This window comes from Diplotaxodon limnothrissa, linkage group LG7, assembly GCF_057381915.1.
Source record: "Diplotaxodon limnothrissa isolate DT_005_m linkage group LG7, D_limnothrissa_male_GT1.1, whole genome shotgun sequence".
Classification (NCBI taxonomy): Eukaryota; Metazoa; Chordata; class Actinopteri; order Cichliformes; family Cichlidae; genus Diplotaxodon; species Diplotaxodon limnothrissa.
In genome coordinates, this window is record NC_140602.1 from 69,221,514 (window position 1) to 69,241,760 (window position 20,247).

General features: G+C 43.8%; 1 protein-coding gene across 1 annotated transcript in view; it reads right to left on the bottom strand.

The window, feature by feature from the left end:
* Nucleotides 1-15,118: 15,118 nt before the first annotated feature.
* Nucleotides 15,119-20,247, bottom strand: part of immp2l (inner mitochondrial membrane peptidase subunit 2) — a 208,388-nt gene continuing 203,259 nt past the window's right edge. The window contains exon 6 of the mRNA XM_085358837.1: nt 15,119-15,595. Coding sequence (XP_085214963.1) covers nt 15,473-15,595 — 123 coding nt within the window. The 3' untranslated portion in view covers nt 15,119-15,472. The remainder of the gene's footprint in view (nt 15,596-20,247) is intronic.

Here is a 20,247-nt window from a genome sequence, read left to right on the forward strand (position 1 = left end):
TGTGTCATATGTCAGATGATGGTAGATATCAGAATCCATAATGACAGCGGAGGATGAGTCCCAGAGGACGGGCGGGTTCAGGAGCCGCTGACCTGCATCTTTAAGCAGAAGCTCTGCTGTCATGACGCCTCTGAGTAATCACACTTCATGAATTGGTAATCGTTGGGGGGGGGGGCAGGCCCCACGGAGGGTCCGAGTCCCAGGAACAAACAGCGCAGTCTCTGTATGAAACCCCCGGGAGAATTTATATGCAACCGGCTCGGTGTTGCTGTCTTTAATACTGCAACTCACCGAATCTTTGTGCGGGATTCACGTCCTGCAGAGCTCCTGGAAACGTACAAACTGCACAACTGATAAATGAATTTAACTGGCAGATTGATCAGTAATGCGTGCGTGTGTGTGTCTGTGTGTAGGTGTGTAACAATAATTCTTTGTTACTATATTTTTGAATGTGTGCGTTGGCTGGTGCTCACAGTATGTTCACCGTATCCATGCAAGTGCGTGTAGGCTTTGTGTGTGTAGGAGGCGACTCTTTATTGGTGTTCATACTAAAGTAAGAAAAGCAAAACAAAAGTTATTCAAAAGAATCCTTCTTCATCTTATACTGGAGGCTGGCGGACCCTCATCCTCTGCTAAAAGCAAGTGTGTCCCCTCTCAGTGAGAAACATCAAATCTGTGTTTGCTGCTGACGGCACAGTTGGTACAGTCAATTTATATGGGTTGGTTTCCTGGCACAGACGTGGCTTTTAAGCACAAACGGGGTTGAGTTCCGGGCTTTGGGAAGGCCAATCCAGACCCATTTCTAGACAACTGGGTTGTTCAGGAACAACCCAGGATCAAGCCTGCTCTGGACTGGAATCTGCTGGCACAGCTGCCCACGTGGAAAAGCCAAACGGAGAAAAGTTTGATGGTTCAACAAGACAAAGATGGAGCTGTTTGGAGGAGTAAAGGTGAGGCTTTCAACCCTGAGAACACTGCAGCTGTGAAGCATGGCGGTGGTGGTGGTAGCATCACGCTCTGGGCCGTGGTTCTGGTACATTAGACAAAGTGGATGGAATAAAGAAGGAAGACGGACTCCAAAATCGTCAATTATACCTCAGATCAGCAGCTGGAAAATTGAAACGTGGACACAATCAAGTGTTCGTACAGGACAATGATCCCAAACACACATCAGAACTGGTTTTGGATAAAGCAGCTTTGCATTAAAATGCTTACTGCGAGAAGAAGCCAGAAGCTTGTCGATGGGTACCAAAAGCATCCGGCTGAGGTGCAACTTTAAAGTTTAACCACATATTCGTGGAGGTGTGTGTGTAGGCCTATTCTGTTCCATCCATTGATGTTCATTTTGTGCAGAGAGTTTTGTTCATATATCTGAATTATTAAATGTCTGATTCCTAAAGATTCACTTGTTCTGGATAAAAATTCAAAAGTAGAATTTTGAAACTATCCAAATGTGTGCATGTTTTTATGCAAATCCTGCCTCATCTGCATGAGCAACACTTCAGACAACTCGTGTCCAGGAGCCACCCCAGCTTGCTCCTCTCAGTGTGCTTGATTATGCCTCTACTCTCTATACCCTTCCTCTAACAGGGGATTTACTCCGTGTACACGCTGTAACCACAGACTCTTCTGAAAACCCACTCTGTAACCTGACGTGCACCTCTGAAGTACATGTAACATCAAAGCAGCCCACAGTTACTGTCCTTGGTGTGTGTGGTGCCATAATTCCTCCTTTTCAATGTATCAGTCAGGGAATAATAACCATTGCCTCATGGATGGAGATTCCAGAAACTATCGGATCAGATGTGAGGGGACGTGCAAAAGAAGTGAAAAATTTGAGGGACAAAAATGTCAGCCTTTGAAAAGTAAAATGACCGCAGCAAAGAGTCGGTGCTCGTGGCTGGCACTTCTTATGAAACCCTGGGACACGACCGCATGGTGATGAACACATGATGCTCCAGCACAAGCAGACATGTTGGCAGAGATACCAGAAGTCTGTAAAGAGCTGGGCTCTACAAAGATTCACCTCAGAAGTCTAAACTAGCCGTGAGTCTTCAGCAGGAGCTCACGTCCATCTTCGGCCTCGTTCTGTCACTGCTCACAGCTTGTGGTGAGGGCAGGACGGCAGACTCACCAATAAATCGATAGTTTTGGAGCTTTAATTCCTTCATTTGATGCACTTGATTTAATGAAACCAAATTTGACAAATGAGGATGGAGATGATGGAGATGCATCCACCTCAGGACACCGCAGGCTCGTAAAGTGGGAAGGAGCTAAAGCTGTTAGAACCTCCTCTCTGAATGTTGTATTCAGACGTGAAACTAGTGACTGAGACCAGAAGAAAGGTAATCAAACTTCTTTTGGCCTAATGCATGTCATCATTAGCTTAGCTTTCCTTTGCCTGTGTTTTTATGGTGTGGCGTCCTTCTTTTGCATGTGCCGCTAGCTAGTCATGAAAAAGGATGGTGGAGGTTGCATTCTGTGCTGAGAAGAGGTCAAAGCAACATCTAATGTCAGATGAGGTCACGCAGCGCACAGATAAATGAGGGTAACCGGGCCTGGAAGATGGTTTTTACTCCCAGATGGTTTGGATGCTCTTTCATAGTGAGAAGAAAGCCCGAGGGCGAGGACCGCACCACGTTTAAATATCAGGGACCAAATATGAGTCAGACATACATATGAGCCACATTATGAAGATTATCTGCCGCAATATTGTATTAGAGCTCATGAAGAATGCAAAAAGAAGATTTATTGACGGGAGTGTGGCACAGATATGGCTCCTTGAACCCTTATTCGACATGAATTGGAATAATGACACTTTAATGTTAGAGCTAGAGGCTTTAACGTCAAAAAGGGACAATTTTATCCAACCAGACAGTAACATGTGGAGATAATGAACTCTTATTTCTGTCACAGCTGAGGATAAAGAAAGAAAAAAAGCTTCAGCGCTTATCTAAAATATTCTATTTTTCAACACAGCTTTCAAATTTTTCAGTTCATCATTTGTTATCTCAGTGATCGCTCTGCGTCTGCATGGCTCGTATGACTGGGAGCTCGCACAGAGGCAGCCTCTCTCATACACTCGGTTTTCATTCTGCTGCTGCGACTCGGAGCAGACACAGACTTCCCTGTGGTCTGTATGGACGCCTCCATCTGCTGTGACCTCAAACCAGAGAGACTTTAAGTCCCTTTGGACAATGAGGAACATGTGTGAGGTTGCTTTTGAAACTCAAGTGTGATTGGATGCGGTGGTTGGAGATGTCGGAGAGAAAAGAGCTGCACCAGGTGAACCGATCAAACAAGACTTCTGAATTTGAATAATCAGGCTGTGAGACGCCAGAAAGCAGCTTTAAACCATTTTCAGATTTGATAAATCAGAGATATATATCTCTACTTTATTTTCAGTTGGGTGAGATGAAAAGGAAGCAGCTGAAAGAAGAAGTTGTTGCAGTATTGTCTGAGAAGTTTTGGGCAGCAAAGCTACTGATCAGTGAAACTCTTACCAGAGCTTCTTATCTCCCAGAGTAACTGCAGGAGTTAGATCAGAGACATCAGACATCAACCACTTCAGCCTGAGAACGTCGCGGTCAGGTTCAGGAACCCATCCCTACCTCTTCCTCATTTCTTATTTTTTCTATGTTTGTCACACTTAAATGTTTCGTATGATCGAACAAATTTAAATATTAGACAAAGATAAAACAAGCAAACACAAAATGCAGCTTCTAAATAAATCCGAAGCTGCATGGATCAGATTTACAAGGTTTGCCCTGAATAACAAACACCTTCATTAGGAACTGCATTTTGTGCTCACTTGTGTTATCTTTGTCTAGTATTTACATTTGTTTGGAAACAAACATACAAATAGTCGTTCCCACCACTGTACAACAATCAAATATGACACATCCTCAAGAAATCAATGTGGTGAGCTTTGGACACGAGAGCCAGAGAAACAACTGATTTTAAATGGAGGCAGTTACTCTACACTCCACCCTCTGGTTTCCATCACACACAAACGGAGCACAAGCCTCCCAGCCGCTCTACACACTCCTGACATGACCACAGGAATGTGGTCAGGTTTCAGCGGGGTAGCAGGATCAGGTCTGAGAGCACCATCAGCAGCATAACATCATCTGAAGCTCATGGACATTTTCCACACTTCTCACAGACTTTTGTGCTTTACTTGTTATTTTTTCATCAATCAAGAATAATATATTTGCACTTCTTTGAAAAAGTGGTTTCATTACAGTCATTCTGGAGGAAAGCATTATGGGAAAATGAGAAGGCATTAACTGAAGTAGACAAAGCAGCCGAGGCAGCCTGGAATAAAAGAAGAAAGTACTTTGAGATTAAAATTAACTTTTTAAATCATCTCTTGCCCATCGCTGCTAAACTTCCTGGAGGAGATCCAATTATAAAAGATGTTCATTTAGAGCTAAACAACTCCAAACTTGGTGAACTCTCATGCAGCTTCTGCTCAGTGATTTGGGAGCCTTAAATTTACAGGGTCAGCCAAACTTTAATTTGCTGTTAATATGAACGTGATTGCTTGGATTTGCAGAACACGCAAAGGTCAAAGGTCAGCTACTTTTGCGCACTAAAGAGAGTTTGGTCTCACCCCGATGCTGACCTGAGTCAAAGCAGAGGAAACGTGATCAGTGGAGCCACTTCAGGACGTTTCTGCAAAGCGCCGTCACACTGATGGATGGAGAGATGATGATGGCGCTCCTCGTCGCGCTCTTCACCTGGTCTGCTCAGAAACCGTGGACTCGGGCACAGCTGCAGGAGTTATCAGGACATCCTCCAGAAGATGATCTCAAACAGGAAGTCATCTTATTTTGAAATTGGCCAATGTTTTTGCCTGTTTCTGCCTCACAGTTCTGCTCCTTTTGTTTCAGAGGAAATGTCTCGTTTATTTTTCCCTTAATGACCATATGAACCCATATTCATACATTCTTATATAGTTCTATATTGTGTATTGTGTATTTTGTTGTACAGTTATTTTATTTTCAACTTTAATTTATATATTTATCTTTATCTTATTCTTCCCAGTTAAATTTACCCTTCATTCTAATTTGTGTTGTACAGTTATTTCATTTTTAACCTTAATTTATATTTTATTCCTTCCTAGTTAAATTTACCCTTTTTAATTTTTCATATTTATTTCCTATCTTATTCATAGCCTTTTCCTTTTTTGTTCTCTTTAGGTCACGAGCAGTTGTCCAAGCATTTCACTACATATCGTACTGTGTATGACTGTGTACGTGACAAATAAAATTTGAATTTGAATTTGAAGCTTACTCAGCCCTGGATGGACTGAATCAGCAGTCCAGAAGGAGCTAAATGCATTTGATTTAGTTTTTAGTTTTAATTTAACACAATCAAATTCAATTCTATTTTATTCATAGAACACGTTCACAACAGCAGCCAGCTCCGGCTGCTTTATATTGTCAGGTGGGGGGCGTTCAATTAAACTGTAAGGAGGTCCAGTTTAAACCCGTCTTCAAACAAAAGCCTGTCGTGTCATAGAAGTTGCACGTGCATTATAATTTGATGCGATATGTTGTGACGTAGCTTAATAGTTGCATCAGTGTTTGCATAGAGTCAGAGGCTGTTAAATAAAGCAGCTAAAGTAACATTCAGCAGTATTTTCACAGTTTCTATTATTCATCTGACAAAGAGCAGGAAGGCGCTCTAATCAAATAATAATAATAAAACACTTCGCTGAAAACTGCACGTAATAAAAATGCTCCAAAAGTCGTCACGCTAATCAGAAGGCGACGCCCATCACACTCTGAGGACACTCTGACGATGTTAGGCTGACGAACACCTTGACGTCTCTCCATTACAGCGAGAGGAGGAGACCAGTCAGAGGGGGTGTGGACAGCTTCACTTTCACTGCTTCACCCCCGACCACGGCCCGGGCTAATCGGGGAACAATTCAAACCATCATTCATCACTCCCAAAGTACTGGGCTGGTGTAGGGTTAGGGATGGCACCGCGGAGGCCTTTGGTACTTTCAAACCACGTTGGAGCGTATCAGCATCCAGAATGATACCAATCCCACAAAGAAACAAAGTACAGTAGGTACATGTTCAGTCAGGCAGTTCCAACGTCACCTCTGAAATTTAAATCCAGCCCCGCCTGTCATCTTTCAAACGTTTCTGTGCATCTTGCTGCGTCTTTATACACCTGTGGAAAAGAAAGGTGTGTGGGAGAAAGAAGAAGCTGCTGTGAATCGGTGTAATCATCCATGAACGGGCTGAAATCCAAAAGATCTTCAGGCTGAACCAGCTTCTGCTTTTCCTGCAGAGGTGAAACTTAAGGCTCAGGTGTTTCCACTGGTTTGGTGAGAACGGGTACAACGCCAGACTAGAGGACAGCGTTGTGCGTAAAGAAATTAGATGCGGCTTTTTCAAAACGTGGTTCGAAAACTTAGATAATTAAAAATTAAAGCACTGAAAGCTTGTGATAACTGATTGCTCCCATCTCGTTGGAAGGATCTGGTAATCTAAGAGTGTTTTAAATCAGTGCAGTCAACCCAAATAACAGGCTTTAATTAGCCAACGGTGGAAATGTTCTCTTTAGCGTGTCTGATGGTTTATTAAGGTGCTTTTGTTTTAAAGCATTCTATAAGTGCTAAGCAATTACTGTTATCATTATGAAGGTAATGACTTCTAAAAAGCATGCTGGTGTAAGCTCGCGGAACACGAAAAGGTCTCCGGAAGCTCCAGCCGCTCGGTAAATCTAATCCGGGTGTTTAACCCCATACCGAGTGTTTGGCCTCACCCCGACACCGAGCTAATGAGTCAAAGCAAAGAGCTGCTGGTCCACTAACACACTCGGGGAAGTGAACAGTAAAGCCATCTGTGACTGAAAGGCTGCCAGGACAACATGAATGTTAATAACTCAGAATGGGTTTATTTACATGTGGCTGCCTCTGTCTGTAGTAATGTATAAATAAAGTTATATTTAAAGGCCTTTATTCGAGATCAAACCACCTTTCAGTGGATGGACTCTGGTGTAACACACAGGTTTGATCTCAGTGCTTAAAAATGGAGATGCAGACACTGTTCAGCTGTTCCTGCACGGTGGATGGTACTGTTCTCCATCACAATCAGGTTTCACAAAGATCTCCAACAGCACCGGCTGAACAACAGCCCACAGTGCTTCACCGATGGATGGAGACTCTCTCCTGACCACCTCCATCCATGCCGATCCATGATTTGGATCCGTGTCTCCAGCAGACCCATTCTCAGTCCAGTTCTTGTATAATTGTCATACCTCAGTATTTCCTCCCAGTTGCACCTTTCCTTAAGCCCCACACTTCTTCTTTTGTCGAGTTTTTTCCTCAGTGTTTTAAGGACACACTGCACAGTGCACTGAGATAAGATGTCAGCTTTGAACTGTGTCGTCTTTGGTATTTCTCACAGGTTCAGTGAAAGAAGTTGTAACACGTGTTTTACTGCTACAAACAAGGTTCTTAGTTGTATCTTCAGACGATGCTCATGTTTCCAACATATGTACCACAGCATGGTTCAAAGAGAAGAAGCTTTCTGTTCTGCATCACTGAAAACAACTGCATAAATAAATGACCCCTCTGAGATGCTTTCAGAGACACACGTGGCTCCACGAGTTTAGCTAACATTACAAGAACTGCATAAAAAACAAGAACCTGACCTGAAGACAAGAAAAATATTTCTTACTTTACAGAAACTATCTGGATTTTCAAAATAAGAATATATTTGTTTGATATTTGTCTCAATTCTGAAATCACCATGAACATTTATCAATATCTGATGATCATCTGCAGCAACAGGGATCTTATTAGTGTTGAGTTTTGTATTTTCCAACCCCAGAGACAACGAACGATCAATAAATACTGACATTAAATGTCCCGGAAATTACTGCAAAATGCCAAATTGTAACACAGCAAAACTGGCAAAAACATCAAAGATAAAAATATGACGGCAATATCCAGCTACGTTCATCGACATCAGAGCAAAAACAAAAATCACAGTTTGATTTTTTAATTTTTCTCGACTCTCTTACTTTTGTCTCAGCCAAGAAATCTTTGTTGGGTTTTATTTATTCCAGGTGAACACAGACGTTCCCTTACTAACAGGTTAATTAATGATGTGTGAACACAGCACATGCTCTCAAGGTCGCAGAAATGAAACCATTACTTTAAAATCCTTTACATGATCCAGCTGTTGCAGCTAATCACAGGACGATGTCTAACCTTTCTTTATTGAATCATCATAAGTCAGCTGAAGGAACTTTTCTTTGAGGCGTTTTTCCGACAGACAGCAAAACTGAAGGCTGCAGTGATCTTCGTGTGGCCTCTGGAGGCCACTCATCCCAACCTGATACTGCTGATCACAGCGTTTTAATACAGAGGTGAGAACACACCGTTGGTATCAAAGGAAATTCCCCGTGCTTGTTTGAATCATATCTGTATCATATGACTTCAGTTCCTGCATGTAAATGAGGCGTTTTCTACACACGCTAAAGTTTTTCATGGATTTCCTCGAGGTTCTGTGTTGGAACCAATACTTTTTGCATTATACATGCGTCCCTTAGGCAATATTATTAGAAAACACGGCATTTTCATTTCTATGCAGATGATGTTCTATTTATCCGTAAGGTCAGACAACACAAATCCACTAGTTAAACTACAGACAAAGACCTGGATGACTTCAAATTTCCTTCTTCTAAAATCAGACAGAATGTGTGTCTGATCAAAATCAGTGTGCAGACGTCATCTGAACAGTATCACTAAAATCCAAATCATCTGTGATGTTGAGGACGACTGTAATTCATTATTATCAGGAAGTCTAAAAACTCCCTGAAAAGCCTTCAGTGAATCCAAAATGCTGCAGCAAGAGTCCTGACAGGGACTAGAAAGAGAGATTGCTCTGTATTGGCTTCCTGTTAAATGCAGAATTTAAAATCTATAAAAATATAATACCATATTATCTTAACAGAGGAATTTACTCTCTCTTTGCTGACTTAAATGTGGATCCAAGTTTCTTCGGCTTTCAGGACCCCGGTTTGGATTCAGGAGGCAGACACCGTCTCTACTTTAGGCTTCAAACTTTCCTCTTTGCTAAAGCATATACTTAGTGCTGGACCAGGTGACCCTGAATCCTCCCTCAGTTATGCTGCAGCAGACTTCTTCCTGTTAAAAGGAATTTCTTCCTTCCCATTGCTGTCGAGTGCTGGTCTGATAGTTGGCTCTCCTGGAGGGTGTTTACGTGCAGCAAAAATCACCCTGAGGTGTCAGTTGCTGTAATTCAGCACTTTATGAATGAAACCATATACAAAGATTAAAAAGGTATTTCCATCACACACCGTGACAGATGTCATTCTGAAGAGAAAACCAACGATTTCACTTCACCTGCAGGTGTTTCTAATGTTGTGGCTGATCGCCATGGGGGGGCAATGAAGCTGAATTTGTTTGAACCTGGTTAGTTTTTAGAAAATCCTGAAATGTTCACACTGTGTGTTGCACATCTCCTAAAACGAGGTGACAGCAGGTGAAATGGAGGCATTTCAGCAAAGCGCTTCTTTGTAATTTGAACCACCGACAGATTTTAAACATCAACCAGATCTTACAGCCGTTTGCTCTAGAACATTTTCAACATGCGTCAGAGCCGAGCTGGGATTTTTATGCCCCCTGCCTGAGCCTTTAACATCATCAGGCTGACTCAGATTTCAACAAACGGCGAGTTGTTGCTGCTGCTCACCCCTGCTGCCGTTCAGGAGGTGAGCTTAAGGCCCAAAGTGCAGGAATGAGCCTGTGTGCTGTTACGATTAGCATAACAGCATTCACACCGGTGAGAGAGGAGTAAGAGCCGAGTCAAATGAGCCATGGGGTGTTTATATACAGCTGCACCATTAATTCATTAGGGAGCCACAAAAACCAGGAACAGGAAAAACTGTTGGATTTTATAAAACCACAAAATACAAGAAATCTCTCCCCAGAGGATTGGACTCCCGATCAGCCAGAAATCAGCGAGGCTGTCAGTTTAATACAGATTTGAGGGAAACGGAGAAAAGATTACAATTACACAAACACAATGAGGTGAAAGTCCTGAGGATAAATGTCAGACCGACACTTTGACTCCATCATCTGGATCTGTTACACTTCTTTTTGGATCATTTCTCGCATAAAAAACTGAAAATTTGGCACAGAACAGACACAAAGAGACAAATTCATGGCAACATTTGGTTTTTTAATTTGACCCGCCTCCTTTTTGACCATAAATGGAAGGAAAATAAACTGTAGATGAAGTTTTTCACTGATACCTGTGTGTGGTAGGAATAATTTCACCACTGCAGATAAAAGATTTCCATCTGTAGTAATTTATTTTTAGTGGTGTGGGTGAGATGGTGCAGAGGTGGGTTGCAAAGCGGTTTGCAGCTGCTTATTGTTTTGAATTTACAATCTAATGCTAAGTCACAAACATAAACGGATCTCAACACTCCGGCTTTGGAAAGTGAAGCTTTATTTCTTAATAAACTCTTTGAAGACCAAAACTGAAGTGGAGATGTTTGTCCATACTGCCCAACACGACGTTTTACTGAAAACCAAACACAGGAGGGATGATGATCTGAGTGGACCACAGCTACAGCTCAGACCATCAACAGGACAATGATCCAAGCACAGCAGCAGATCTGCAGCAGAACGACTGAAGAAGAATCGAGCTGCTGCAACGGTGCAGAGTCCAGACCTCAACCTGACTGAGACCTTGGACCAGCTGTGCATAAATGAATGCTGCATTTGCAGTAAGTCTGCAGCTTGTGCACCGGACTAGACATAGTACTTGAAAGTCTCGGTGCTTTAACTTAAAACATTTACAGCTTGTTAAGCCTCTTTCCACACATCAAATACTGAATTCTCCAACAGTTACGACAAGAAATTTGACGTGTATAAAATCCAGACGCGTGAACGCAACACATGACATTTGCCGTCCCCGTCGGTGCTGATGGAAATGGGTTTGGAGTCCTTTCCATTCCACTTCGCTGAGGGAGTTGAGAGGAAAAGCACCATGTGCAGCTCTGACTGTGAAGAGTACAGAGGCATGAAGACCTGTAGTGCACTTCATGCCTGTAAACTCACCTGTGCTCTCGAAAAGTGAGTACAGGAGTCCGCCATTCGAGCGGACGAGCGTCTCAAACATCCTCACATCCAACCCCACAGTTTGGTTGTGTTTCTAAGCCTGTCACCTTGTAAACGTTAACGCTGTGTTCAGACAAAACGTTCAGCAGTTCTGCCCGAGGTTACCCTGTAAATCTGTGAATATTTGTGCGTAAAGTAGGAGAAATTAAACATATTTTCACAGAAAATCCTGTCATTTTGCTTATTTTTCTCCTGCGTCTTGTTTTGTTCTGCCTCTATATAAACGATGAATTCTACACATGCTGGGTGTTACTGGGAGAACCAGTCCTACAGTCTTTGTACGAGACCCCATTACAGGTCTCATGCTCAAAGGCCAAACTCTTAGATGTAGAGGTATCAGGCGAAACGTCACCTGAAGTCTTAAATGAAGATCATTGTTCTGTATTCATGGCTGAGTTTTTCTCAGCAGTCTTGAGGATGCGAGCTCGTTAATGTGTTTGCCACCTGCAGCAGGTTTGAGACTGCACACCACAGAACCTGCAAATTCAGAAAACTGTGTAAAGAACACGTTTGCAGAAGGATTCGGTGCATCTGTTAACTCACGGAGGAAGGACGGGCTGGCATGTGGCATCCCTTCTGTTAGTGCAGTAATCCCGAATGTCTAAACAAGGCCATATCTCACCACGGCGACACCGGTATCCTAGCAGCTGCACCCGATGGTGTTTGTTGGCACGGAAACAGCACAGAGGCTTAGAGGCGAGCACACACACAGAGACAGACTGATGAGTCTTTTCAGCTCTCTGTAAATAAGGTAAATGCAGGATGCAAAGTACCGGGAAATGTGCAAACACGGGCTTTACTACCCAGAGAGGATATCAGTCAGTCAGAGATGCCGTCTGCAGCCGTCTTTCATGAACATCAAATATATTATCAACTAAATCATCAGATGAAGCTGATGCACAAATGCACAGAACATTTAGGTGAATTAATCATGCACATGTGAGCCTCAGCGGGAGGCTCGGGTACATCTGCATTTAGCCCCACTTATCCTTCCGGGGTCCCCTTACACTGTGACACAGCTGCAAGCGTCGCACAATCAGCAGCTACATCTGGGAGCTCAGTTTGGCTGAATGCACCACAAGTGTTCCCTCGGTCTGATTTATGCAAATCAGCGACGCACATCTTTAAAGACGGAGCGTTTCAGCTGCTGCAGAGGTCAGCTGGCTGCACATGTTTTGTCACATGTGCTTTTCCCCTCTAAATAAGACTTCACACACCCCGCTTGATGTGGAAGGCTAAAGGCTCATTTCTCCTCCAAGAGCAATTAATAAAAGGGGAGAGCGTCTGTGAAGTGTCAGCAGCCCTCTGCTTACAGCCGACAGCAGCAGCGACACAAACAACAGCAAAGTGAAAACAGATTTTTAGATAATGACCCAGACACAGCTCGCTCCCATCGCACTGCAAAATAATTGAATTCGCTCAGTTATCATCAGGAGCACCTCGGAGGTCAGATGAGGGAAGCTCTGCTGTGACAACATCCTTAAAGAGGAATACCACCAGGACCTGAGGACATGAGCGGTTCTGAGCGATGTATGGAAAATAGTGTGTTTGACTGCAGCACGGACGTTAGATCGCCGTCAGCAGGCAGTCGACGCCACAGCCTCTGATCTGGGAGTTATTTTTACAAACATAATCATCTGTTGCTCTTGAGCTTCAGGTGCAGACATCCTCCTTCAGGCTTTTCTGGCATATTCATGGTTCCCTCAGTTACAGCAGCCCAGACCATCACGCCACCGCTGCTGTGATGTTCTCTTTATGAAACGCTGTTATTTTGATGTGACGGGACTCAAACCTTCTCAGGGATCATCCAGATGTTTTCTGGCAGATGTGACACGAGCCGTGGTCAGCAGTGGTTTTCTCCTTAAACTTTCCCATGGACGCCATTTTTGCCCCGTCTCTTTCTTGTTGTTGAACCATGACCTCTGACCTTAACTGAGCCGAGCGAGGCCTGCAGGTCTGTAGATGCTGCTCTGGGTTCTTCTGTGACCTCCTGGCTGAGTCGACGTGCTCCTGTGAAGGTTCAGCACCGTTCCGGGTTTCCTCCATGTGTGGATAACGGCGCTCGCTGTGGTTCACAGAGGCTGGCTCAGGCTGATGATGTCACTTGTTTCTTTAGATCGCAGCGTGATGCTGACGTGCTGCTGGTTGAGACCTTTCAGTCTGCTTCACTTTATCAAGCAGCTTCTGTTTAAGGGATTTATCATCCAGCAGGTGTGACAGTGATCAGGTCTTTTCGGAAGCTCAATAAAATGTGGTTAACGAGAGTTAATTCATTTTTAACAAGAAGGTCCAGGTGGGTTTGGATTTGTGTTTGTATTTACTCTCGTTATCTTTGTCTAATAGTCAAATTACTTTGATGATCTGAAACATCTGAGGCCTCCAAATCTGAGGCCATGGTTCTCAGCCGGAAAAGGGTGGAGTGCCCACTCCGGGTCGGGGATGAGTTCCTGCCCCAAGTGGAGGAGTTCGAGTATCTCGGGGTCTTGTTCGCGAGTGATGGGAGAAGGGAGCCGGAGATCGACAGACGGATTGGGGCTGCAGCTGCAGTAATGCGGACGCTGCACCGGTCTGTCGTGGTGAAGAGGGAGCCGAGTGTAAAAGCGAAGCTCTCAATTTACCGGTCGATCTACGTCCCTACCCTCACCTATGGCCACGAGCTGTGGGTAGTGACCGAAAGAACGAGATCGCGGATACGAGCGGCAGAAATGAGCTTCCTCCGAAGGGTGGCTGGCCTCTCCCTTAGAGATAGGGTGAGAAGTTCGGCCATCCGGGAGGGGCTCAGAGTAGAGCAGCTGCTGCTCCACATCGAAAGGAGCCAGCTGAGGTGGTTCGGGCATTTGACAAGGATGCCTCCTGGGCGAGGTGTTCGGGGCATGTCCCACCGGGAGGAGGCCCCGGGGCAGACCCAGGACACGCTGGAGAGATTATATCTCTCGGCTGGCCTGGGAACGCCTTGGTATTCCCCCGGACAAGCTGGAGGAGGTGGCTGGGGAGAGGGAGGTCTGGGCCTCTTTGCTTAGGCTGCTGCCCCCGTGACTCGGCCCCGGATAAAGCGGATGAAGATGGATCAGAAACACGTCTTTAATTTGACTTCTCAGTTCTCAAACACAGAAATGAGACTAAAACCTCTAAAATTGTAGTTGGAATTCTGTAGCAACACACATCCGCCTCCTACGCTGGAAAATATAAAAAATTTAAAGTGGACAATGGAAGTTCGAAGTTAATGAGGGACAAACGCAGAGAGCTGTGTGCTTGTTTCCACCTCTGAACGATTCTTACACATCTGCTGTTTGTTTACGGAGCCAAAAAGAAAGAACCTCCGAACAATCGAAGAGGTGCTTTAATTCAGAATTATTTATGGAGCTAAAGAGACGCTGAATCACGAGTGATGGGAAGCAGAGTGGGAGAGAAACAGGCTGACTGGTGTGGGCGTTATACTGGACCATCATAGTGAAGAGAGAGGCGTGCCTCCTGGGTTTTCTGGTCACACCCACTCGGGAGGAGATCCCAGCAGAGACGCAGGGGCTCCCTGTTGAAGTACAGATGACATAAGAGCTAAAAATTGGGGTGTTGTTGAAATATTGAAGCTGTTCACTGAGATGAACACCGAAACCTCAAAGTTTTAATCTTAGCCTTGACCAAGGTCAAAGTCCCGCACTTTGTGACCTGCTACAAAAATGTTTTAGATTAAGAAAATTCATATTTCTGGTTTAAGGATTCAGAATAATTTCCCACAAGCTCAAAGCCTTCGCAGGCTAAAGATGAGGTTAAAATGTGAATAAAGACATGAGACTGCCGTCACAGAGAGGGGAAATCCCTAATATGGTCAGAAGCTTTAAGGGCAGAGGAGAAAACATTTAAAAAAATCATAAAAAATAAAAATATGCAGCTGGAAATGAGCAGATTCAAACATTCAACACCAGGATAGGGTGGAAATTACAAATGAGTTTAATTGCCCATCACATCACTTTGCCAGTGATTATTAGCTTAGTTGATAAAATACCACAAACTTAACTTAAAATTCTTGGTGGTTTACAGACAAAAGCTTTAATTTTTCATGTAAAATGTGAAGTTCGGGGACAGGACTTCAGTTTGTCGTCTTTTCAGCGTTCAAGAAAGAAATATTTAAAAACAAAAGTCTGCAGTGAAACGAACAAAACACCACCTGAGTGTACAATGAGCACGGTTTATATAAAAGCCATGCAGTAATCTGACTCACATGGTCACAGCGAGCGGCTCTTGCTGTGAATTTGACATTTTAAGAAAAATACAGAAACTCTGTGGGCGTGGTCAGTCCTCTTCCTCGGTGTCCAGCGGTCCTCGGTTTGCAGGGAGCGATGCTGTGATTCGCTGCCAGCGGTTTGGTGGCCAGATGATGTGAGAGGCCCGACCGTGAAGCAGCCCCACAGACACCTGGGAAAAAAACAGCATCACAACTTTTAACAAATGGTCAAATTAAACAAATTTTATTTGATCGTTTTACCACTTTCGAATTCCCTGCTATTGTTTTTAGCAGCCCTCCAGTTTTATCTGTCACACTTTACAGACCACCTAAAGACAGAAGTTTTAACAAACACACACTCAAAATCACTTTAACCTGCACATAGATAATCCTTCTGACCCTGCAGCAAAAGAATTCTTAAACATTCTTCACTGTTTGGATTTTACCCAGCACGTCACGCAGCCGACTCACAACAGAGGACACACTCTGGACCTGGTCATCACCCATGGGCTGTCCACAGCGTGTCCTCTGTTGTTGGCTTGGCTGTCTCTGACCACTACTGTGTGTTTATTAACATCACCGGTTTTATTCAGCGGGAGACCTCGGTGCGAACTGTGAGGAGGCGCTATCTGACCTCTGAAGTGGCTGCAAATTTTACCAGGGTTTTAGACGAATGCCCCCCTGCGATTTTATTTTTAATCATTTTATCAGCAAACTGAAGAAAAGCCTTGACTCCGTTGCTCCACTCACCACCAACAAGATTAACGTAAAACATGTATCACCCTGGAGAAACGAAGAAGTCAAAACGCTCAAAGAGATTGCAGGGCAGCAGAAAGGAGGTGGAGGAAAAATAAAAATGTAATTAAGCATCAAAATCAAAAACTTAAAGTGTACAATAATACATTAAGGAACTCAAGAAATTCACACTTCGCCAAAATAATCAGTAATAACAAAAATAATCCCAAGGTCCTCTTTTCCACCATAGATCATTTATTTAACCCTGATTTTAACAGCTCCCAAAGAAGCCCCACAGACTCGCTCTGTGAGCAGTTTGCAGACCACTTCAGGGGAAAGATCAGCGCCATCAGATCTGATGTTTTATCTAATCGTGATATGATTTTAAATACATCTGAGGGCTCGATTGTACCTGAGGAGACACTGGACAGCTTTGTCCTGGTTAATGCTGAGAACTTTCAGAAGGTTTTCTCCACAGTGAGACCCACCACATGTCTTTTAGATCCAATCCCCTCTTTACTTTTTAAAACACTTTATGGATTTTTTGAGGCTGAGCTTTTATACATGATGAATTGCTCTCTTCAGTTGGGTGTCTTCCCTGCTGCCTTTAAAACGGCGGTGGTGAGGCCCCTTCTGAAGAAGAGCAGTTTGGATTGTAATGATTTTAATAACTACAGACCTGTATCCAACTTACCATTTTTAAGTAAAGTCTTAGAAAAACTTGTTTTTACTCAGATTACTGATTTTCTCAATGATAGACAGATCCTGGAGATATTCCAGTCTGGATTTAGGGTGAACCACAGCACAGAGACGGCTCTCCTAAAGGTTCTAAATGATCTTAGATGTAACTGGGACGCCCAAAAGCTCTCAGTCCTGGTGCTACTGGATCTAAGCGCAGCCTTTGATACAGTAGACCACGCTGTTCTTTTAAACAGACTGAAACACATGGTGGGCCTCTCTGGTGCTGTACACAACTGGTTCACTTCCTGTCTCTCTGACAGAACTTTTATGGTGAGTATGGATACATGCTGTTGGACACATGAACAATAAACGTACGACTGTTCCCACCACTAACACGTGACCCTACGCTGTGTTCACTGCATCATTCCATGTTTTGGCACTGATCACCACCTGCACTCATGTATATATCTTTCTACGTAGCACTTTTAATTCTTATTCTTACTTTTATTTTTTCATGTCTATTTAAGCGCAATTTATGACAGTATGTTTGCACTGAAGCACCGCAGCAATTTCCTAATGTTGTAAACCTGCCCAACATTTGGCAATAAAACCCTTTCTGATTCTGATTCTGATGCTCCTCTAAGATCCATAAAATGACATGTGGTGTGCCTCAAGGGTCGGTTCTAGGCCCTGTACTTTTTAATTTGTATATGCTCCCTCTCGGCGGTGTCATCAGGAGGCATGGAGTGAACGTCCACAGTTACGCTGATGACACTCAGCTGTACATCTCTGTGTCTCCTGATGACACCAGACCAATGGATGCCCTTTTTAACTGTATTTTAGATATAAGATCTTGGATGGCAGAAAACTTTTTACAGCTTAACCAGGACAAAACTGAAGTTTTAATCGTCGGTCCCGAGGCTCAGAGAGAGAAACTCTTGTCTAAATTAGAGGCATTTTCACTATGTCCTTCGCTACAAGTGAAAAACCTGGGTGTTATTTTTGACTCTGAGCTTGGTTTTATCCCACATGTTAAACATGTGACCAAAATTGGATTTTATCATCTAAAAAATATAGCCAGAGTCCGCCCTATTCTCTCTCGGGCCAACACAGAGATGCTGATGCATGCTTTTATTACCAGTCGCATTGATTACTGCCCTGCTCTCTGGTCTTCCTAAGAAGAATATTTCAACTTTACAACTTTTGCAAAACTCGGCAGCTCGTGTGCTGACGAAGACCAGAGGGCGGTCATGTATCCATGACCGCTTATGTTAAGACCAGGACATGTCCTTCAACGCACATATTAAACAAATATGTAAGACTGCTTTCTTCCATTTGCGCAACATCTCTAAAGTTAGAAATATCCTGTCTCAGAGTGACGCTGAAAAACTAGTTCATGCATTTATTACTTCCAGGCTGGACGACTGTAACTCATTATTATCAGGAAGTCCAAAAAACTCACTGAAAAGCCTTCAGCTGATCCAAAATGCTGCAGCAAGAGTCCTGACAGGGACTAGAAAGAGAGAGCAGATTTCTCCTGTTTTGGCTTCCTGTTAAATCCAGAATTCAAAATCCTGCTCCTCACATACAAGGTCTTAAATAATCAGGCCCCATCTTATCTTAATGACCTTGTAGTACCATATCACCCTATTAGAGCACTTCGCTCTCGCTCTGCAGGCCTACTTGTTGTTCCTAGAGTATTTAAAAGTAGAATGGGAGGCAGAGCCTTCAGTTTTCAGGCCCCTCTTCTGTGGAACCAGCTTCCAGTTTGGATTCAGGAGACAGACACTATCTCTACTTTCAAGATTAGGCTTCAAACTTTCCTTTTTGCTAAAGCATATAGTTAGGGCTGGACCAGGTGACCCTGAATCCTCCCTTAGTTATGCTGCAATAGACGTAGGCTGCCGGGGGATTCCCATGACGCATTGAGTTTTTCCTTTCCAGTCACCTTTCTCACTCACTATGTATTAACAGACCTCTCTGCATTGAATCATATCTGTTATTAATCTCTGTCTCTCTTCCACAGCATGTCTTTATCCTGTCTTCCTTCTCTCACCCCCACCGGTCGCAGCAGATGGCCCCGCCCCTCCCTGAGCCTGGTTCTGCCGGAGGTTTCTTCCTGTTAAAAGGGAGTTTTTCCTTCCCACTGTCGCCAAAGTGCTGCTCATAGGGGGTCATATGACTGTTGGGTTTTTCTCTGTATCTATGAAGCGCCTTGAGGCGACTTTTGTTGTGATTTGGCGCTATATAAATAAAATTGAATTGAATTGAATTGAAGAGAGTGTGGGGAGTGAATTGGAGGGTGGGGTGGGCTGCTTTTAACCATGTAAAGCACTTTGTGCTACATTTCTGTGTGAAAAGTGCTTCATAAATAAAGACTGATTGATGGATTGATTGACAACAGAGAGCCGATTCAGAGAGCGAGAGCCATCCTGTCCTCAGGTACCACAGGTGTCCTAAAGTGAGCCTGTCATGGAAATCTCTTTGAGCATCGCTGACTGAAGCAGCTGTGGTGGAGCAGGAGGTTTGGGGGTGACAGAGGAACAGGTGGGCGGAGCAGACTGCAGTTTAGAGGGTGAGTAGCCTCATATACGGAGGTGGCTGCCTTCCTGTTTGTCCTAGCAGCAGGACAGCACAGAGGGCAGTGACCTGCAGATGTGGGTGGAGCCCTGCAGGATGGAGCGCGTGCGGTCAGGGTTAGCAGTCGAGTAGTCAGTTTTGCATAGCAGGGTGTCTGAGGATGTTTGTGGCAGCCATGGAGCAGGTCAACCTGTCATAACAGGTGATTCAGGGCTCCCTTTATAACCTGCTTTAGCAGGTCCAGCAGACCATCTGTTATTAAAGGGAACAAAGTGAACTGAGCACAGTTCAGGCTTTTCAGTTCTACAATCGATGGCTTTCTCTCTGTAATGCTCCACCGTCTTTGACTGACGTTGGGGGGAAAGTGCAGTTCGTGACAGCATGAGTCTTATAAAACCACAAAATCTGAAGAATTCAAAATGAAAAGATTATTGGGCAATGAAATGTGAACAGAAATAAGTAAAACACGGCTCCAGCTGCCTTTCTTTGCTCAAAAACCCTCCTCTAGTACACGTGTCAAGACCTGTCATCCAAAAATAGTTTTCTCATTGTTTATTCTCCAGTCACATCACGGAGCTGGAGGCCTCAGCAGCCAATGCTTGCTTCAGAGATGGATACCAGATCTGCAACCACAGTAAGTTGCCATTTTCAAAGTGCCCCATCAGAGCCAGTCTACTTTATGTTGCAAATGCATGCAATCATCATCTCATTGAATCTGATTGTGCTGACGGGGATAAAATGGCAACAACTGCAAATATGTTGCCGTCTACATACAGAGAAAGTGCAAAATGGTAAAGCTGCTCTGCAATCTTCCTTTTCTAAGAAATATAACCAGAATACAACCAGC